General features: G+C 40.2%; 1 protein-coding gene across 6 annotated transcripts in view; it reads right to left on the bottom strand.

Annotated features, from left to right (window-relative positions):
- Positions 1–2,919: 2,919 nt before the first annotated feature.
- MYO5A (myosin VA) overlaps positions 2,920–23,249 on the bottom strand; it is a 113,908-nt gene continuing 93,578 nt past the window's right edge. For 3 of the 6 annotated variants that reach the window (XM_069982707.1, XM_069982740.1, XM_069982750.1), the window contains 14 exons: positions 22,947–23,174; positions 19,648–19,748; positions 18,477–18,557; positions 16,413–16,611; positions 15,438–15,512; positions 13,512–13,605; positions 13,263–13,409; positions 11,981–12,135; positions 10,211–10,300; positions 8,708–8,858; positions 7,463–7,745; positions 5,654–5,828; positions 5,114–5,194; positions 2,920–3,706 (listed from right to left, as the gene is read on the bottom strand). In XM_069982707.1, coding sequence (XP_069838808.1) covers positions 3,554–3,706; positions 5,114–5,194; positions 5,654–5,828; positions 7,463–7,745; positions 8,708–8,858; positions 10,211–10,300; positions 11,981–12,135; positions 13,263–13,409; positions 13,512–13,605; positions 15,438–15,512; positions 16,413–16,611; positions 18,477–18,557; positions 19,648–19,748; positions 22,947–23,174 — 2,013 coding nt within the window. In that variant the 3' untranslated portion in view covers positions 2,920–3,553. The remainder of the gene's footprint in view (positions 3,707–5,113; positions 5,195–5,653; positions 5,829–7,462; positions 7,746–8,707; positions 8,859–10,210; positions 10,301–11,980; positions 12,136–13,262; positions 13,410–13,511; positions 13,606–15,437; positions 15,513–16,412; positions 16,612–18,476; positions 18,558–19,647; positions 19,749–22,946; positions 23,175–23,249) is intronic. The other 3 variants (XM_069982716.1, XM_069982724.1, XM_069982732.1) reach the window with 3 other exon arrangements.

The following is a 23,249-nucleotide window of genomic DNA, read 5'->3' as shown; positions in this document are numbered from 1 at the left end:
TGTGTCATTTAGATATCAATATTCAGTCATTTTATATAAATCAGAGTTATTCAGTGCTGTGTCCGGAGACGACCTACACTTGAGCTGCAGGCTACCAGCAGCTTTTTCCATAGTACTCGGCAATAAGCTGGGGGTAAGCACTGATTAAAGGTGACCACATACCCTAAACAGTCGTCTCATATACATGAATGCTCAAGCTTGGCCAAGTGTTTATGTATTTTCAATGGAGGGAAGAGTGGTAAGCCACTGCCTGACAGCTCTGGCAGCAGCTTAACTCACAAAGGACAAAAGGGTAAGGCAATTTAATTTTAAAAGACTGACTCTTCTCTCCCCAGTGGGCCAGTCCTACCAAATTCTGTGGGTTTGGCCAACTTTTGACTAAAATGTATCAGGACCCTAAAGGGCTTATCCAGGCTTAGAAAAACATGTTCGCTTTCTTCCAGAAACAGCACTTCTGTCCTCAGTTTGGGTGTGGTTATGTAGCTCCGTTTCATTACCTAGGGGCAGGGGTAGTGCTGCTTTTGCAAAAAAAAAGTAACTGTATTTTGTTGTAAGGCTGGGGTTCACACTACATTTTTGCAATCTCTTTTTGCGAAGGATGCATTTGTTAAGATCTGTTTTTCCCATTGACTTAATTATTTTTTTTTAACATACACAAAAACGTAGCCGGCCTTATTTTTGTGTACGTTAAAAAAATGATGCATTTTGATCTGTTTTTGTTTTTTTTTTAAATTGAAGTCCATGGGAAAAAAGGATGAAAAAAAAAAAAAACGGATTGCAAAAATGTAGTGTGAACCCAGCCTTATCTTTTATAACCCCATTAATGCTACTAAACTTGCAGATCACTGTGTTTAAGTTAGAATTGAATGAAAATTAGTGAAATATTGAGAAGTAAATGACACCACCATAAAACCAGGGTGGTAGTGACTTTATACTGCTTTCAGAAACCAAATGACATATTCCCTTTAGGAGATGCGTTTTACTAAGCTTTCTTGAGCAGTAAGAAGTGCCAAGATTGCTTTTGTAATGCACCGATAGTCTTGCTTCAATACAAGTTATGGGGCAGGGCTGAATGCCTGAGGGTGCTAGGTAGGAAGCAGCATGCTTTCTGTTTAGATATAGTTTGTGTTCAGATATCCTTTAAAAATAGGTACCTTAGGGTCTCAGAACAGAAGTGCATATACAAAATACTGGAAAGCATATAGCAATCTATAAAACAGCCTCAGAAAAAAAGTAAATGAGTTGTCTACAGCAACCAGTTAGGTCTCTGCTTCCTATTCGGCAACCTATGAAAAAACTAAAAAGTCTAAAACTATAGACAACACATTAAATTTTTACCTGAATTAGACTTTGTTCATGTTTGCATTGCAGTTCTCTGTTATATATGCCACCACACAGAGTCAGTTCTGTCACATAATGACCACCGGCAGACATAGACGGACCCCTCTTACTTATAACGGGACCATTGATTCTGCTACTGTCACTTTGACAGAAGAAAAGAGCACTGCATGCAGCATTATTCTTACAGTCAAAAAGTCAACAGAATCTATGAAGGAGGTTCCTGATGTGAACAGAACCTTAGTCTTCATACATGAGACCAACAGGACATTATGAAGGCCATTTGTAATTCAGGCAAAAATTAAAGAAAGAACCTAAATTTCACCTGTAAGAACCTCACCCACTTAGTGGTAACAGGGTGTCCCCAAGCATTGTATTTGGGAGAAAAGCTACAACAAACAGGAATGCTGAATAGAAATAAAAGTTGTATAAAGTAAAAGGGTGGCAGCTCAATGTAAAGAAACACAGCACATAAATGATTGTGTAGACATGTAAGAGCTTTAATGAAACAAGCAGAAAAGCAGACCAGAACCATCCTATGGCGGATATAAACAGCCCTGCCTAAGGCCAAACACATGGGGACCTGCCCTGTTCTGAGCATTATACGCTCCATCATCACAAAATCCACTTGGAGCCCATTCTAGATTGTGGAAAAGAATATTAAGCTATGGCTTTTTCCACTGTAATCTTCCAGCATTCCGTACTCTAAAGAATAAAGTGACTCCTCTTCAGAGTGCAAAGACATCTTAATTACATGGCAAATAAATATTTGGTCATAAAACTATATATAAAAAAAAACATGAAAAATTCCTGTAACAAAAATCAGTTCTTTGGCCACGGTGTTGGACCCTTTGATAAATACAGTGCTTTACTTCTGCTGAGATATATTCTACAGGTGAACATGATCTTTGTACTGTATAGAAAATGCCATGAGTAGGTTCTATCAATGACCCAGTCCTTCTGAAGGCTTAAATAAGGAAAGAAAGTTTAGAGATGTTGTAATGATGAATTTATTACTACAGTGCTCTGATCCTGCTACGTGATGACATATAAAGTGGCCTAGCATAACATAATCTAGTGCAATAGTGTCTCCAACGTGCTCGAAACTGTACCCTAATACGGAACAGTCTCCTAAAGTACATGCTGATCGGCAGCAGAGGAGGTGCAACTACAGGGCATTGCCTTCTTTGAATCCAGTTAAGTATTAGGAAATCATTCCGGTAGCACAAGCTTGGGATGTACCACATTCCTAATATCATGAAATAAATAAAAATGCACAGAACATCAGCATGGAATACAGCAACAAAAACACCGAAAACACAGCAAACATCATTAAAACCATCAGCTGCAAATAATACTGTGATGAACTGAAACACTCAAATATGACATAAAAAAATTCCATATAGGACTATACATGATTATTATGAGACTCTATTTGTTCTTTAAGGCTTTTTAAATATTTGATTTCATTAAAAACTGCTATTTTATCAAGCTATGTGCTTAAGCTGCCGCTTCTTTCTTTCCGAGTAAGTCGTTGTGGCTCCCCCTAACAAAGATCACATTGGACTGTAAACATACTGGATAATAAAGAGATGAGGATTTTATTTGTAGTGCCTAATACGGATATTGGAACATCAGAAGAACACAAAACACAGCAGCACATTAATATGCATAGTAAACCACGGTGCTAAGAAACATCTACGTTACACGGTAAGCTGAGATTTCTCCAATACTTTGATAGAAATGTGTTTCTTTTTAGTCCCCTAACATAAATAAGGATGTAGTTTGGCTATTGTATGTGTATATGGTTATATACACACCAATATTGAGAAAATCACTATTATCACTATTTACCCTAACACAAAAATCCATACACCTTCCTTCTCAGATATTTATATATACTGTATATATTCTCATCTAGAATAAATTTTCTGCCTTACATCCGTGCTTCTCTGCTTAGGAAGGCAACCATTACTGTTCCTAGGACATCCTACATCTGGTTGAAGACCAAGGCAAGTCCCCAAAACTGAGGGTGGTAAAGACAATTTGCGTTAATGGATACCATACGCCACCTGTCTAGCAGTCTCTTATACATGATGTACAATTCACAGGAGACATGTGACTTTTTAGTATCTATAAGGATGCAATGGTGAATTCCAGAATGCTTCCAGTGTTACTTAGAGGTCTAAGAGATTTAAGATCGGTGATGATTTATTTACACGCGGGAGATAAATCCTAGGCAGAGACTGCCAGGGATCTGAATGGTTTCTAATGCAAGCGATGAGGGGTTAAATGGGAAGGTGACAGGAAAGATGTGCTTGGCATCCATTAGCAGCTGAGGTGAATCTTTCCGGTCCCTTAGACGCAGCTGAAAGTAAAAGACAAAGCTTTATAAATATTCTAGAATAAAAAAAATAATATATCAATACCTATATCTATATATCTATCTACACACATACACATATGTTTGTATAGAAAGATCATTCATTTTGCTCTTTTGACTGGTTACAGGTTACACCTGCTAAAAACACTTTCCTCTAACATAATAACTTATTGTTTCTGATGCTGTGAGTCTACCCCTTCTGTATTCGGCCAATAACACTGGTCAACGGCCAAAAAGGTTCCGTCATGAAAACAGTTGATCTTAACTAATTTTGGGGTGCTGAAATCGAAAATGATGTTCAAATTTTGAAATTGGTTAAAATTTCAAGATATGGACATACTTTCTATATTTCTCACAGCCTGTGATACAATACGGATCAAAACGGATCAGTTTTTTTGACGGACACAAAAGTAGTGTCAGCTACGTTCTTGTGTCCGTTACAAAAATTGATTCGTTTTTTTTTTTTTACAATGGAAGTCAATGGAAAAAATATATCAAAACAGATGCACACAAATGCATCCATTTTTTTCATCCGTTTTTTGCAAAAAACGGATGAAAAAAGTGGATTGCAAAAACGCAGCGTGGACCTAGCCTCAATGGAACCAATCAATGCTTGTAGATTACTGTTGGACAGTTATCAGAGACAATCCCATGTATGAATACAAAAGACGTGTAAATGCACTGAGAAGCCATTGTATAAGGACCTACATTCCAGAGTTCAATAAACATAATTAATTTGTAAAAATTCTTAGATCTGCCTGTAAATTGTAGTGGATTTCAGATAGAACTAAGTTTCCTATGAATATATTTCAAAAGTTTATGAACAGTAAACTTGCTTCCTTATGATTGAAGAAGTAATAAATTTGTAGGCTATTATACTGTATTCTATACAATTCACAAAACGAGAACTCTTCCATATCATAGAGACTAGAGCCAATTCACATTTTCCCTTGTGATATTTGAATTCAGCCCCCCCCCCCCCCGACTCACCCGCTCACTGCTGCCACGTGGAATAGCAGCGCCAGTGAGCGGGGAACGAGGAGCAAACGAGCGCTGAGAGCGCTCATTTGCTCCTCAAATCGGCCCGTGGAATAGGGTCTTTAGTCCTCTCTCGCCCCAATGTTGAGCAGGATACTGCAGGTCCAGCTTTAGAAACCTTTGCCTATCAGCTGTTACTGCAGGGAGAAGTAGTAACCAGACATGCATTTCTATACATGTAGAATTTATAACATGGAGTTATTACCCACACACAAAACCCACTGGACATAATCTGACCGCCAGTGTGGAGATACATCTCCTCATACCTGACCTGAGGATTGAGTATTAAATCTAATATTAAAATGATCTTTCTAGTTTATCGTAAATATGGGAGAATAATGGGGCACACTTTACCTGTATGTTGCGTATAAACGATACCAGTACCCTCTCTTCAAATTCATTTACAGGAGTATAAAGATTCAACACCTTCACAATCTGTAAAGACAATATCATGTTATATATTTGATGACACGTATAGAGCAAAGGCAGGGAAAATACATGTCAGACTGAAGAGGAAAATGCAAGCCTGATATAAAGTGACACTAGTCAGCCACCATACATTAGCAGTAGAGAGGGGTGCACACACCTAGCAAGATACAGTATTACCATACCTTGTGACAATCCCACACATGCTAGTGGCCGGTCTTCTAGTAATTCTTCTCTACCTACAGTATTTTATCTATGGTTTCTCCATTACTTAGATTGTAGAAGTTATTAAGGATATAACTATTATCTCCCTCAATACCATATGTATATGTTATCTTTGTAATTTGCACCAATTATGATAAACTATACTGCCTGATATATTGCACCACATAATAAATAAGTGTCTAAAAACGTATAAACTAAGCTTTCGCAGAATGTACAAGTAGTAAGTTACTGTGAGCTAGTTACCTGGGCAGTAGTCAGAGCATTGCACATTGAGCAGATAGCCTCAGCATCCTCATCCGTTTTCTTCTTTACTTGCAGCAACTGTGCTGCTTGAATTAAAGGCTCAAGGGTCTCCTTAGCCCCACTGTTCATCAGATTCTTGTCACGCAGCCATTCTTCTAGCTGGCTCACATTGTACCTGTAAAAACACATACACATAGACCAAATATGTCACGTGTTCTACCAAAACTTTATATGCACTTACTGTCACCAGAACTTCCCGTTCAATCAAATCTATAGAAAAAGCCATTCAATATATGTCAAACTATGCAGAACAGTGGAGTAGTGGAGTGCTATTTGCCTGAGAAGACTTAAGACTAAGATTTTAGTCTCGGATAGAATCATGCCTTAAAGAAGAAAACGCTTCATAAATGGAGAGGCATGACCTTTGACAGAGTGCTATTTAAAGTCCGGCATGGGAAAAATTCTTTCAGGCTGGGGGTGGGGGGACATAAAAAAGAAGTTATATTCACTTGTCCCGATGCCCGTGCAGTGCCGCGACCCACTCGTGGACTTTGCCGGCTGTGTTCTTAGCTCCCCCTCCAGCTACAGTCACTGCTCAGCCAGTCAGTGACTGGGGCGGCACCACTGCAGTCACCGATTGGCTGAGTGGGCTTAAACCACTGGTTTGTGATGTTCAACCCAGGTCGTGACGTACCCAGAAGCCAGGTGAAGGTGACACTCGGAGGGGTACTAGAGCCCGATAATGTGGCACAGCGTGGGCACCGGAACAGGTAAGCAAAGTGTCTTTTTTATTCCTCCACCCCCTGTCCATAATGATTTTTTGCACCCCGCCGGACTTCCCATTTAAGCATTTAGTTTTACAGATTTTTTTTTTTTTACTGCAAATAACTTGTATGTGTTCTTTTCAGCTTTCTACTGTTCAGGCTTCATTTGTAATTTTTAGTTGTCCCTGAGCTAGTGGATGAGGCCTAGTCTCTATGATAACACAGAAGAAGGGATCCTGACCCTCATATACTGTACATAGAAACATAGAAAATTGTCGGCAGAAAAAGATCACTGGGTCCATCTAGTCTGCCCTTTTAGTATTTCCATTCTTATTATCTTAGGATAGATATATGTTTATCCCAGGCAGGTTTAAATTCTGTAATTGTAGATTTACTGACCACCTCTGCTGGTTTGTTCCAAGTATCTACTACTCTTTTGGTAAAGTAATATTTTCTCACATTGCTTCTGATCTTTCCCCCAACTAACCCCTCAGTTTGTCCTCTTGTTTTTGAGCTCAGTTTTTTACTAAAAACACTTCCCTCCTGAACCTTATTTAGTCCTTTAACATCCTTAAAGGTTTCAATCATGTCCCTTCTTTCCTCCAGGCTATACAGATTCAAATCCTTAAAGAGGATATCTTTAATATGACCCACGGATAGAACGGCGCAGTCACAGGGAAGCCGGTGCCGCAGTCTGTTTTTTTTTTACCGCAGCCCAGTTCCCAAGTACAGCGTCGATCTATCCACGGGTCCCGTGTCGGGGCTGCAATACTCAGTCTTTCCTGATATGGTTTATGCCTTATACCCACATAAGATAAAGCAGCATGAAGGACAAAGCAGTGCAGAGCAGTGTAAGCTGTAAGTACAGCACTGGGGTGAGATGTATCACTTACTATATAATCTCTGAGTTTCTCTGAAGGGCCAGTGGGAACCAAATAGGGAAGGCACTGCTTTGTAGTTTGAAAATTACTTTTTTGCAGGTTGACCATTTTTTTCAAATGGAAATACTTTCCTGAAGGCGATTATATGTGACAGTCATCCTCACCTGATCTGCATCCCTTTGCTCCATGAACACATGTCCTTTCTCAGCAGCAGATTATTCAGCGTGACTGCGCCAATAATGTAGAACATCTGTCTCACCACCTGTTTGATAAGCTCTGGATCCATACCGTGCTGACACAATATGGAATGGAACGTGTTCAGCTGCCTCACTATGGAGTCCAATGTATACGTTCCTTCATCAGCTATACTGGACGTCCTCTTTCTCAGACCTGTAGGTTTCACCCCTGAGACGCCCTGAATGGTTTCGTGCTCCAACATTCCAGAAACTGAAGTACATAGAAAAAATTATTAACTGAGCAATATGCGAGCTATTCAGTATAAAGGACCAGTTATGATACATATCAATAGAAAGCACTATATATAAGTGCTGAGGTGAAGTACAGTGGTCAGATGGATTATAGTATTGTTATAGGTGTGCAGAGAATGGTTTGATAACACCACAGGAGGCTAAGTATAGCAAGCATGGACTCATTTTGGCCAGCCTTTTGCTTTATTAGGTTAGCAATGCCTGTGTATACAGCTACTGTCATCACACAGGAAGGTGGCTCTTTATTTCAAAGTATGGTTGTTGGGGAGCACTGACAAACCAATCTGAACAATACCAACATTGGTGACTAAGGGAGCAAGAATTATAATAACCACAATGTATATGATTTACTCTGAAAAATCTTACGTTTCAAAGGTAAGCAAAAACCAGGCATAAAGTCGAGGAGGCAGCTCTATGATGTTGCCCCTCATATCACAGAGCTTAATGGACCAGTTTATCCCTATACACACAAAGGGAATGACCTGTTAGTTAGGCCTGGCAAGATAGAGATTGGCGGTGAAGAATTGCTTCCTTAACTGCATTAAAAGGGGTAGTTCACAAAAAAATAAATAAATAAATATATATATATATATATATATATATATATATATATATATCTTTCTTAGGGTCTGTTCACACTGCGGAATCCGCACTGAAACTCTGTGCGAAATCCCCTAGCGCGGACTTGCGGCAGAATCCTGCCTTCTATCTGTTTGAATGGGAGGGCTCGCGCGCCTTTCCGCTCAACGGATTGACATGTTTTTAAATTTGCCACCAGCCTAAAATGCATACACGCACAGAAACAATGATCAGCAAAAAACTTTTCTCTTTCTGTTAACTTCCAGCACTACCAATTTATTTCTTTTTAAGTATCTAATATTATTATTGAAGAGATGAGCTCAGCAATTTCATATCACTCACCGATCATTGGCTGCAGGATATTTTCTAGCACTCTCACCAGTTGCTGATATATCTGAATAGCCAAATCACTCAACACCTGTCTGTATTCTGCAAGATCAAAGTTTGTCAGACAGTGTTCATTCTGCCGATTTGTATTGTGCTTCATAAATCCCTGAAGATGGAGAAAGGTAAAAAAAAAAAATAAGTCATGGTGTGGGACAAGGATTTGTATATTATTCCCCCTACACTCTTAGGGTGCCTTCACACACAACAGATCTGCAGCAGATCCGCAGCAGATTTGATGCGGTGTTCAGTTATTTAGATCAAATCGGCTGCGGATCTGCTGCTACGATGCAGATACGATGTGTGTGAAGCTATCCTCAAAGTATTGTTTGGGCAGGAGAGGTTTTATGTATATGCTCCTGATGAAGTGAGCGAAAGGTACGTCGGGCTGTCTGTGCTGGAGGGTGGTAAGATGTCATTGTGGTAGCTGGTGCTTACCCCCTTCCTTTCTGTGTTTGGCTATTTTATTTCTCATTCCTTCTGTTTATAATTTGGGCTTGTACTTACTGTTTGCTGGGCAATTTAGTGGGTTTATTTTTATACACTTGTGTTTGCCCTGTGTGTTGGCCCTACACGTACAGGAGGTCATCTAATATATATATAGTCCCCTTTACACTGTTTACTTGTTATTTGTCCTTAGTCACATATACCCCACTGACATCTATTCCCCTCTCCACTTCTGTGTATCTCATGGTGATAATTATGTAATTTATTATTGATTTAAATAAATAAATATGTTTTATTCACGTATTAGTTCTGCAATTTTTTCTTTGGTTGATATATACATTTCAGTTCAGCCACATCCATACATTGCATTACTGCACTCAGCAGACCAGCACTCAGGGCAGCAAAAAATTACATTTGGTCTGTCCTGTGTCAGCCAACTATCTGTGAGCTACACAATTACATCATCACTTCCTGGCAGCTTACAGACCCTCTCCACCCAGCTCTATCTGTATTATCCCCCACCCCCCTTTATAAAATGCTGCTCTCTCTATGGGACTAGGAGTACAGTGATACACTAGAGTAGGCAAGCCTGTAAAGTGACTAGCTATGGAATTATAACATTTCCCTAATCACGCTGACTGCCTCTGCCTTGTGTTGTGTTGCTGTCCTGTATAAGAGCTACAGTAACAGGGAGAAAAGGAGACAGACTGAGTCTGGATCCCATAGGATACTTTATACTTGATATATTTGATACTTGATACTTTATATAGCAGTGATGACACAAATCAGATAAACCACATCAGAGAGGAAATAGGAATCAAGATAACAGACAACCCATGTCTTAAGCTAAACTAGATATACACAAGGAACTCTGAGAACATCATGCCTACTATTTACGCTAAGTTGTCACCTAAAAAGACTCCACTTTATTATGTATAACAGTATAAAAATCCATGCTACACAGTGTTAATGTGAATAAAATATGATAAATTCAATATACAGTTCAGGTGGTACCTCTTCTCCGCTGTACTGCTTCAGGCAATGAAGGAATCGGCAGGTGTTGGAAAGCCAGAAGGACACTGTCTCAAAGTCATCCCCCCTTTTCTGAAAAAAAAAAAAAAAAAAGAAACACAAAATAACTAACATTAACCTTAATGGCAAGCCAGACTGACCGGTCAGTCCAAGCTGAAGGCGCTGTGACTAACAAAGTGATAAATGATCTAATTTTAAATGAATGAGGAAATGTGAAGAGGGAAATGTTACGTTTGTGAACAGAATGCAAGAAATATACCCAGTGTAAATGACACTGTACGGATGTGAGGAGACTGTAAGGGTTAAATGCTAACATGCAGGAACAGACTAAGCTGTCTTGGCAGGAGTCTGCTGGGTAACCATGCCATTGTTCAGCGGTGGAAAAAGGCCATGAGGCAGAACGGCTCACTCCTCCAGGGGCCTTCAAGAATGCCAGTTTTGGCTTGGTGCCATCTTACGTTACAGTCTCACTATCTCACTTCTTTTTGTCAATAGTATTATGGTCGCAGTCATGCTGAGTGACTTGCATCATTGCTTCTACCCAGACAGTGTCTCTAAGGACTCCTTCCAAAAATAGAGCACATACACAGTGCCTACTTTGATCATAAGCCACATGATCCAGAGTACTGGCAAAAAACAGTATAAAATAGGAAAGAAACTAAATATATTCCCTAAACTAGCTTCTATGTATTAGAGCAACAGGGCTAATCCATGATACAATAAATCTTTTATATACAGGTGTAGTAAGAAATGCCCAGCTCTCTGTTAATAGCGCCCTTCTTTATTTGTAGTCCATAACATAATATATCATTTGATCAGAAAAAAATGTTAACACTATACAACTTATAGCATTAGTCCATACTTATAACATGTACTATGACTGAGGCCTAGAGGTCCTAAACATGCCTGTGTTTTTTTTCTGATCAATATGATGTATTTACAAATAAAGGGAACTGGACACTCTGGGGGGGATTTATAAAGACCGGTCTTATATTAAGCCTCACCCCCTTTTATCCGGCAGGATTCACCACAACGGCTTCCATCAGGTGTAGATTTTGATCATGATTTACGTAAATCATAAATGAGGTGTGGGAGGAGGCCACGCCTCCTCCCCGCCTTGTCACCCCCTCCCCCCCCCCCCCCCCCAAAAAAAAAAAAAAAAAAAAAAAACAAGAACAAAGCTCCCTCAGCCCGACCATCGGGGGAGCGGAGCGTACGGGAGGCGTAGGCCAGGGAGAAGGGGCGAATCTGCACCTTCTCCCTGGTGTACGCCTCAGGCGGACACTTCGTAAATGTTCCCCTGTGTGTTGGTTTACTCATATATTTAGCAACTTTTATTGAACATTTAAAAGGGGGGAGTTTAGCAAGAGCAACTTTGACAGCTTTTTTGGTGTACAAAAGTGTCAAGCCAAGTATAGGCCTTATTTTGTGACTTTTCACATTTTTACACCACTTTTGGCAAAGAAGGTTAAGAGGACACAGAAGGAAGGTTGTGGTCTCCTACTGCACAGCAGATTTAGACTGGGTTCACACTGCGTTTTTGCAGTCCGTTTAAGGTATACATTTTATGGGGGGAATCACTGGAATCCTGGGGCATCTTTAAATCATCTACAGAATTATTCAGCAAGTGCAGTCACTTTTTCAGAGGGGGGGGGGGGGGGACTTATTTTTACAGTTCCTCTTCATAGTAGAAAGGATGAGAGTAGACAACAAGATAATAAAGATTTTTCCCATCACAGAGTGATACCTGACCTTCAAGATCTTCTTGATGCCATTAATGGTTGAAGTGAGTAAGGAACGGACTTTCTGATCGTCATTGAGGTAATCTGCGTGTCTCACACACATAAACAGAATGTAAGCTGGCAAACCTGGAATAAGGTTCACGGCAACACCACGGGGCTTCAAGTCTGCAACGGAAGAAAATCATATAGGGCATTATCAGAACCAACATACATGACAACTAGTGAACAAGAAGGTGAATTTGCTAATAATGTACACACTTTTCAGTGAAATCAGGCTCAGGCTGTTTAATAAATCCATAGACTGCCTAGTTTAAGTTTAGTTTAAAGCATACCTGTCAAAGCTTTGGTCAGTCGAGGTCTAAGGGGGAGATTTATGAAAGGGTGTAAACTGCCCGCAACAACCAATCACAGCTCCTCTTTTATCCTACCAGAGCTGAAAGCGGAGCTGTGATTGGTTGCTGTGGGCAGTTTACACCAGGTGTATATTTACACCCTTTCATAAATCTTCCCCTAAGTGTTTAGACTGTGACTGATCAGGAGAACTAGCCAGGAGAAGTCCACATGCATTAGCATAGTTTACTTTTAGACATAAATTTCATGCATTTATTGGGTGCACTAAGTCACTTGCAAGTCATGCCCCCCTTGGTTAAACCACATATCTTTTCTATAATACCATGCATCCTTGTAGATTGTGGCACAAAAGCCCCCAAAAAACACATTATAAATCTGATGCAAGGCAGGCCAGCTACTTTATGAAATACCAGAAATCTGTAATACTTGGTATAGTAAATGTAAAGGCATTGGCCACTTTATTGTAAAATAGGTCAGTGTACAGTAGTACAGTAAGTGTACTCACTGTATATACTGACAGCAGCTCCCTGTGTACCTCATAGACCTAACATCAGACTCACCTCATCCAGGCTTTTCTGCCCTGTTCTGTGGCGAGTATGTTCATAAGGTTTTAAGAAAACTGCACAGATGTTTCAATGAATAAAATAATGGACACTTTTAAAGATGCTTTTAGCAAAGCTTCAGGTTCAAAAGTGGTGCCACATTAATTCTAATGATGTTTTAAACAGTATAAAAATCAGCATCAGACAGCATGTGATCAAATTCATAAAAGGCGCAGCTTTAGCAGCGGATTCAGCTTCTTCATCTGCCATGTGAAACACATAATGCCATGTGTATATTGGACCCGGTTTTGAAGGTTTGAATATATCCAGTGGTGATGTTCTAATATAGGTTACATACATAATACCATGTGGTCTTATATATTACCATGTAATGCTCACCTAATATAAGGTTCTTTATCAGCTTCGGCTCATCTTCCCTCTTATACTCCAGCATTCCTTGGAAATCCTTCTCTTTACGTGGAATATTAAGCGGGCGGATTGGCTCATCCACTATTTGACCAGGAGACACATTCTCCATTTGGCCGACTACAGAAAAGACATATAAATGATATTACTAAATGTAAATATACATGTAACCGTGTAATATCTCACATTTCACAGGAGTTCCATTGGAATCTGCAGATTTACCTTCGAGCTCTCCAATTTTCTTTGCAAACACCTTCAGCTGCTTTTTCAGTTTCCTGACCGTCTTATCTTGCTTCTCAAGTTGCTCCATTAGATCCTACAGATATTAACATATCTTATTACCAACACCCTTTTAAACACGTTCAGATCTACTTTAACATGGTTAGTAAAGAAACGTGACTCAGGAGTAAGAAAGAAAGCAACGGCGCCATCAAGTGGCTTTAAGTTGTTTACACAGTGGATAGAAATCTCTAACCTGGTCATATGTAACTAAAACAATTCCTACTGTGTTACAAGATAAAATTAAGAGAGAAGTATATTTACTCTTTGGTTCCCTATAGACTGGCTTCCAGGCAGTGATAGAGGTTATACACACATTTATTTGGGTATTCCATTGGATACAATTTTACATTTAGAAGTGCGCTGGGTGGAAGTATAACAGTTAAAGCTGTACTCACCTGCCACTGATTCCCCTCCAGTGCCATTCCCTGCTGGCAGCACATCCTCTTGTCTGTCCTGACAAATAGGAAATGTCCACTAGGAATAGCTACGTGGGCACTTCCTTCAGGTCAGAACAGAGAAGCGGATGCATTGACAGAAGAGACTGACACTGTTGGAAAAGGAGCGGGCAGGTGAATACATATAAAGGAGCAGGTGAATACATATTTTTCTATATTATACTGTCACCCTGAGAATTTCTAACATAAAATTTATTCAATTAAGTATCCCCTTTAAATATGGTCATTACAGCTAAAAAGTGCAACACTACTAAGTTAAAGATTGTATAAATTTTCAAAAGAAATAAATATACAATTTTTTAAACAGATCACACATAATCGCCCCTTACTGCCAAGGTGGCACACAAGCAAGTGTGGGTGTCCATATATTAGAGCACACACCCCTCATAACATTACTGCTTGCCCTGACACCACCTGTGATATCACTATCCAATATGGCATCCTAACGCTTTAACCCCTTTTTTTCTGTGACTTAACTGTATGGCGTCTGTATCACAAATGCTAATATACTACCACAAGGTTCCTGGCATTTAAATTATAAGGCTGGCACCACTTGTGATATCACTTACTATGGTGACGTTATTACCGGTGGAATCACCAACCAATATGGAGCCTTTAAGAAAGTGTTCAGGGAATGTCACTAAGATCGCCCATTATGACATTACAACAACTGGAACTTTGTCACATACACTGCTACCAGACGTATAAGGAATTGTCCTAGGGTCTTATAAACAGTTCTAGAAATGCCAGTTCTACATATATTTATACATTAATAAGAATAACTCCGAGGCATTTTATCCCCAAAATTAACAAATTAAATTTTTCTAGGCTTCTAAGGGTGAACTGCCTGTAAACCCTCGAACGGTGTCTATAAAGAGCACCAAGATGGCCGATCTGCCATGACAACTTATTGATAGCCCCTGGTCCCCAACTGTAGTCTGGGGAAGGCAAACAGATGACAGAGGGAGTCCCACTAAAGAGCACAGATGGCCACTGGGTATGAACTGGCATGATACCCCTCCTACATTGCCAGGGGCCAAATGACATTTAATTTTGGAAAGAAATCACAGGATTGGAAGTGGATCAGAGATACTTACTCTGTTCACATGCAAGACAAGTGACCTGAAATCTAGGAGGTAGCGCTCTACACGGTGTCATTTAAACATATAATGTGATTGGCTTACTGAACATGCAATCTTGCCTTTAGCTGGAGTTAGTAAGAAAATGTGCATTTCTCACAGGACTTAACATGAAGACATGAAACGATGCGACGGAAAGCTGTGGGGTAATGAACAGAGAGCAGCCTCTTCACACACACATATCTAGACAGGCAGCCAGGCAGGCTGAATTACTGTTAGTTCTCTAGGACACGGCTAAGGCGACAGAACAATCAGGCACATGATTTACATACAATGATCCGTCTGTAAAGTGAAATCCGGTACGACTGATACTTCATGGGATCATCTGCATATAACTCCTCAAAATACTGAAAAAACAGGCAGAATGGATGGACCCTCTTTCTGCAGTAGGTTACTTATTAAACGTTATTAAATGTGTCCAGTGAATGTGGATCACACTAAAACATCATATAGTTTGGCAAACATAACATAACCTCATATTTTTGTACATCCTTACCTACTAGTGTCAGGTCTGACAGCCCTAGAAACAAACTCTATTCAGGCTATATGCCAGTATCTCCTTTATACACTAGAGTCTTACATAGCTACGTTACATTACAAGGTAGAAATACTGACATGTGCCATATAGGATAAGTTCCATACAGGTAACCTGTATTATAAGTGATTGTTCCCCAGCAGCTAGAGAAGACACAATGGCTCTCAGATCCCACACATGAGGCTCTCCAGCTGTGGCACTAGGGGGGGCATACCATTACTATAAGGGCCCTATTCCACAGTAACGATAATCAGCAGAATCGGCCCCATTTGGCACGATTCGGCCGATTATTGTTCGGTGGAATAGAGAGAACAATCAGCCGATGATCGTGTCATCGGCTGATCATTGCAAAGAGATTCAAACACTATCCAGTTAGTTAGCCAGAACTAGGAGAATGCTAGAAGTATGACTGCAGGATGAGACTACACAGAATAGGCTTGTAGTCTGTTACCGGGAAGACACACAGGTTTGGATAATGGATTCTAATAGGATACTTTTAATTACATTATTCAGCATTTTAGCTACATTGGAGCAATAAAAACTAAAAGCAGTCTGGTTGTGAAAATGGGCCTACTATATCCTACACATTTACTGATGAGAACACAGAAGTAATGAATGGTAATAGAAATGTAACTAAATCATTTATGCAGTTTAGTGATCTAAAGCATGGGGTGAGCTGTACATTCAAGTATAGTCCTATTTTATTACATACCAAGTTTTCATTGGTCAGCCGGGTGATTTCATGCTGTAAGCTGGCTTCAATGCGAGCCTCAGGAGGCAGCTGAAGATTCTGGGCAAGGAGCTGCTGCTGACGATTGTTCTCTTCCTTCAGACCCTGGATCTCCCCTCTAAGAGATTCCACCTCATTTTCGTAGCTCTTCTTCTGGGCCTGCAGCTGTGCCTCTAGGACCCTACAATGCAGGAAGATGGCGGTGGGCGCTTATTACACACGTCTACCATCCCTCATAAGCAAGTACAGAACCCGCAGCCAAGCTCCATCTCCCCTCACCACTTCATGCTATGAAACCCATCAACGTAAGAATTGTTACAGCTACCGCTTAGGACAGCACCCAAGTAGTAGATAAGGATATATGAGAAGGTCAAAGGTAAGCTAAGGAGGTTGCAGAACAAAATCATTATTGTTAGCACTTCAAACATGTTATATAACCATTAGTAATCTGTTATTAATGAAGACAAATCTCTTATTCTGCTTAATTCTTTATTACAATACCGGGGACTGTCTCTGACCGCAGTACTAAGAGGGAGATTTATCAAACTGGTGTAAAGTAGAACTGGCTCAGTTGCCCCTAGCAACCAATCAGATTTCACCTTTCATTTTCCAAAGAGTCTGTGAGGAATGAAAGGTGGAATCTGATTGGTTACACCAGTTTGCTAAATCTCCCCCTAAGTCTTCAAACTGTTTGCAATATGCACTGGTTGAAGAAACGACACAGAGGACAGGCCCGGGGCCTGCAGCTACTCCTAGGTATTTTGCTGTTTCAGCATTCTTCATGAGTTCAACTCAATATTCAAGCCATCAAGGATACGTATGGCTGAATATACGCTCATTGAGAAAATAAAACAGTTGTTGGGATGACATTGTGTGTGTGTGTGTGTGTGTGTGTGTGTGTGAGTGAAAGTGATATGGAAGTGTAATGAAGGTGCCAACTGTGTCTGGATGGTGGACAAGGAAACTTTAGGAGCTGCTAGTGCTTGTCGATGAATTAAACAGTCCTCTCTAATGGTTGTTTTTAGGGCAGTCCATAGACTGCTCACTGTGTACCCGTGCCCTCACCCCCAGCCACCGTCCAAAACAACCCCTAACAGTTTGGTCAGAACAGCCTGGATGGCAGGCAAATCATCGAAATGACTATCCTAGCTCTCTCAGTCCATCCTATTCCTGTCATTCTGCAAGTAACTTATTTCTACAAGCCAATTGGTAATAAAAATTTATATATATATATATATATATATATATATATATATATATATATATATATATACATACATACACATACACACACACAGACACACTATGAGAACAGACTAAATAGCGTACAATTTAGTCAGGCCAACACACCACCTGATTACAGCATATACATGCCATGCTGTGGATTAAAGGGCATGATGGCTGGAATATTCTAGATATGCTGCTAATTATTCTATTTTAATGTCGGAAATCAATATGATTTTGCAGGTAGAAGTGAGAAAGGTTGAAATAATTTGCACTAGATAGAAAGAAGAAAACAACCAATATGTACCAACAGGGGGCAGATTTAAAAAAGAATTATTCAGAAGAGTGCATTGCACTGATATAATGACAACCCAACACCACTACCTATGAGCTTAAAGATTCATCAAGCAGCAGTAAGCGAGATTTTTTGGGTACACCATAGAAATGTGTTTACCTGCTCAAAACTTGTATACCCTGTACCAGCTAAAGCAAACAGCAGTCAAAAGTGAAGAGACACAACCCAGATAGAAAACAAGCAAAACTGCATGCCATTGAGGAAACCCACCACGATACCCAGTTGTGTGCTGGTAAGCCTGCACCAGTCAAGTCTAAAGGGAACCCGTTGGGTTTCTGGGTTATGTGCTCTTGGGTTATAATTCAGTAGGATCAATATTTTGCTAATGAAGTCAGAGAAGCCAATTGCACTTTTCCCATCATGCTCAGTATTCTGAGCTCCTATTTTGTGCATGGTTTAAGCTTTTGCCATTGTTAGTAAGATGCAAAATGCAGATCACATATCCCCACGGTGATGATTCTGGTAACCTGTTGGCCTGTTTTAACCCTTCATACACCAGCCAGAGCTCTCCATCCTCGTTCAGCATATGGTAATCCTGCGGTAGGGTTCTTTTCAAAATGATTAAAAAAAATTATAATGAAAAAAAATGAATGATGATGATGAATATAGAACAAAGCAGTGAAACTCTGACCTTGCCAAACTAAATGATTCATGCAGAATGAGAATGTCAGTACATTCCTAAGAATACTTATTGGAGGATAACAGTCTTGTAAGTAATCTACACAGGTATGTACAGAAGACACATGAATCCAAGTATGTCGCATCTCAACAGTAGATATATTGCAGACAACAGGTGAGCATAGTTGACTGGGGCAGAACAGGCTCTCAAGGTAGGCATTTCCCCTCTAACCTAATGTGCAGCATGATTTCAATAGGGCGGACACTCATTAAAGGGGTTATCCAAGAGTCCAAGACTATACTTACTGTCTACCAAAACGGTGCCACCCCTGTCCCCAGGTTGTGTGTGGTATCACAACTTGTCTCCATTCTTTTCAATGGAATTGTGCTGTGATACCGCACTCAAACTGAGGACAAGAGTGGCACCGTTTCTCAAAGAAAGATAGAAGCAATTATTTTGTAGTCTTGGACAACCCAGTTAGCTAAATTACCAATTTTTCCGAACACCATCAATATGTAGTGTACTTCTTTATAATTTATCATATTTCTCTTCCCTTCTATCCTTTATACTTTAATTCTTAAAGCAGGCCCAACTATCCACCCCACCAAGTTTTAGGGTCAACTGGCTCCTAGAGTATTCTACCTGACTCCATCCCTAACCTATATTAGGTTTTTCTTTTCTTAAAGGGGTTATCCAGCGCTACAAAACATGGCCACTTTTCCCTCTCTCTTGTCTCCAGATTGGCTGAGGTTTCAAACTCAGTTCCATTGAAGTAAATGGAGCTTAATTGCAAACAACACCTGAACTGGAGACAAGAGAGGTGGAAAAGTGGCCATGTTTTTGTAGCGCTGGAAAACCCCTTTAAACCCATAAAATACACCATGTCCCGTAGGCTGCCCCCTACTCCTCTGCCTAATGTTCTTCCCCGTTACTGAAACAAGTCCCTTTAGGGGGTTAGGGGCTGTGCACATCATAATTTTCATTTTCTGGTATGAATAAGCAACCTCAATATAACTTACTTGTTTGTTTCCTTCATGCCAGTGTAAGCCTGAGCAATCTCCCTACGGTCCTTCATTTTCTGTACATCTTCAGAGATAGCTAATGTTTCGGTCATAGTGTCCTAGAATAATACAGCATACAGTTACTACTGTGAGGATGACTCATTTACATGAAATAACTCTAGAAAAGTATCTATTTCTTCTATTGAGCAGAGTAGAGTAGCTTGGACCTCTGGTGTCATCGGCAGTAATACATTTATGGCGGTCCCGATAACCCACTTTTTGAAAACTGGAGAAACCATGCTGTCTATATAGAGGACTAAGTAATGATAATTTATCAACCATTTAAAAACAAGGTCTGACCTCTACAATAGATCATTCCTGCAGAAACATCATCATTCCAGATACTGATCACTTAGATATTTGGTCCAGCAATCCCCAAAACACAATGGCAGATTACAGGTGCATAAAAGTGACGTCACCCTGCTTTCCTAGGTGACGTTCTTAGCAGCATCAGTTACCAGCATCTGCTGCACATTTACAAATTCTATTTTTTTCATTGGTTTCTTTGTCTCTTAAGTGCAAAAATACTTTTACTCATCTGTGCACAGTGTCACAGAAACTGGGCTTCTAGCCAATTGAATTCATTGCTGGGGGATGGGGTCCTAATGTGGCAAGTGCGGCACTGTTCACCAATGAATAAAAGCATTTTTTACATAAAAGAAGCGAAGGACCCCAATGAAAAAAGGGTAGTTTTAGAACATGCAGACAATGCTCTAACTGATACTGCTTAGAACGCCCCCTATGAAAACGACAGTGACAGTATCATCTTAAGACATCATATTACAAGTGGAAGAATACACTTTTGTGCATGTACCTATATGACATCCTTGGAAACTCAATGATGAACTTTAGTGATCAGAAAAAATCATGTAGTAGTGTATCTTCTGTCATTTACCTTTTTCACACAAAAAATTTGATTCTATTAAGTATACCCTTAATAATATTCACTTCATATTGTAAATGTGCCTTGGGGAACAAATAATAATTGTGATCAGTAGGGAACCTAAAATATTATGTCTGCTGGACAACAGAGGTTCAAGCAATAGAGACTCGGCATCACTGGGTATGAACACACACATTTATGGAGCTGGGCTGAAAGGCAGCAACCAATGAACACTTAAAGTGACGCTGTCACCCCCTTTTTGCATTCTGACTTCTCTACACAGGTGAAAAGGGTAAATTCTGCAGTTTTCATACTTTATTTTGCATCATAGTTCTTGTTCCAGTAAAAAGTAATTTTTTTATCATCTGCAGATTGTGCTAAGTGGGCAGGACTTCTTGGCAACGGCCCCACTTAGCCCCGCCCCTCACTGACGTCATTGGCACATAGGCCCCCATCCCCTCTACACTTATTGGTATGGGCGGACCCAGAGGGGGTGGGGCCTTGATCTTTAGGCCAGCCTGTTCCAATGGTTGGAAAGGGGGCAGGGCCTATGTGCCAATTACATCATGGAGGGGTGGGCGGCACGGTGGTGCTGCGGGCAGGGCTAAGTGGCGCACTTGCTGTGAAGCCCTGCCCACTTGCCCCAACCTGCAGATGATAAAAGATCACTTTTTCCTTGAACAAGCACCATGACGTATAATGTAAAATAAGGTATGAAAACTGCTAAATTTACCCTTTACACCTGTGAAGAGAAGTCTGCGTCACTTTAGCTCTTAGATAACAGATCAAATGAGTTATTGGCTGCAATGGGTTACAACAAAACCTATGATAGGAGGAGCGAATGACAGCACTGACTGTATACCGTACCGTCATTCGTCAGATTAGAACGACTTCACTTGACAAATGGATTACAGAAGCAGAAAAAGCACTAGATGTGGCAGCACAAAAACTCTGGTAAAGCTCTACCTATGTTACTGTACATTAATAGCAACTGCAGGATAAGCGGCAATGTTATAACAGTAACAGGATAAGCGGCCAATGTTATAACAGTAACAGGAAAAGCGGCCAATGTTATAGCAGTAACAGGATAAGCGGCCAATGTTATAGTAACAGGTTACTGCACTGCATGCAGAAAGCTACAAGAGCAATAATGGCAATTGTTACCTTATCATCCTTCATTATCACAAAAGTGAAAAGAGAAATAAATAAAAAGTGATCAGAAAACACTAAAAAGAAGATGGTGCAAAAGTAAAAATAAGCATTAGTGTTGAAGATATAGGTAATAAAACAAGGACTGAACAATAAAGATTTTTAACTCACTATAAAGCCCTGGCCATGAAAACAAGAACTGTCAGACTGTCATTCTCTGGCAATTCTCCTCTTCCCTCTTGGAGGCTAAAAGTGGTGCAATGCAAGAGGATGTCTTACTGAGGTTTAACAAAACCTATAGGCAGACAAAACCCTCTGCTGGTACTGTACAGGGGTACTGTGGACGGCACACTACTTACTGGTGGGCAACTATAACTCCAGGGGACAAGACTCTACCCCCTGGAGGGCAACTCTCCCTAATAATGCTCTACATACTGGGGGGGGGCAACTTTTCCCATAGGGGACAACACTCTACCTACTGGGGGCTACTATACCTAATGGGGGCTGAATGGAGAAGAAATGGAAGCAACTCTGAGCGGACAAGACGTCACCTGTAGGTGACTGAATGTAACCCCCAGATATCACTATATTGTCACAATATGGAGGTAATATTGTTCTCTGTATAGTTTTTTTTTTTATTTATTAGCAGTATTTTCAGTAATCTGACAGTGGTAATATGTGGCCTGATTGTAGGAGTAATATTTGTCTTGCACAGTGGTCATGGGCCTTGGTATATTGGGTTTTATTTAATAATAGCATGACATTTCGTTACTATGTGTTGGTAATGTGAGGTCATGGTGTGGTAGTATTATTTGGTCTTTATATACTATTGGTCTTGGTAGAGTTGGTTTGTATTGTGTACTATTTGGCAGCTTTCAGCAATACCACCACTATGTAGGGAGCCCAGGAGGGAAAGAAGATGAAGACTGACTGGCTTTCCAGGGAAGCTCTGATAATGTAACTGTGCACATATAGGAGCTGTCCATATACTGTACAAGCGGATACATCACTGGGGCTTCCCCAATATATCTATATATCTCCAATATATCTTCTACACCAGGTTATGTATCCAACTATATGCTTTTCCAGTGGGATACACTCCTTTCTTCAGTTCACTTTTTACCTTTGGAGTCCTCCCAACATGATGTGAAAACATCCTATGCATGGCCAGATTTACTTCAATAGGCCCATTACACTAGGTTTATGCAGATATGATGCTTCTCACCTTGTGCGGGATGGCTTCCATCTGACTCACTAGCTGTGATCTGAGAATGAGAACTTCCTCTTTACGCACTTCCAATTCCTCACTGACTGATGTCATTTGCTCTAATAGAACTTTATATACGGGGGCTCCTGGCCCAGTGGGATCCGGGGAAACCTTCTCTGTAATGGCTCTCCTTAACTCGTTTAATTCATTCTTTAATTTCTTGTTCTCAGATTCCAGTTCCTGACGCTATGGTAAAGAAAAATGCATATCAGTCTTGTAACATTTACAAATTTCTTTACTGCCAAATTACATAACACAACA

Source organism: Dendropsophus ebraccatus, chromosome 1 (assembly GCF_027789765.1).
Source record: "Dendropsophus ebraccatus isolate aDenEbr1 chromosome 1, aDenEbr1.pat, whole genome shotgun sequence".
Lineage (NCBI taxonomy): Eukaryota > Metazoa > Chordata > Amphibia > Anura > Hylidae > Dendropsophus > Dendropsophus ebraccatus.
This window is presented reverse-complemented; position numbering and strand designations above follow the sequence as displayed.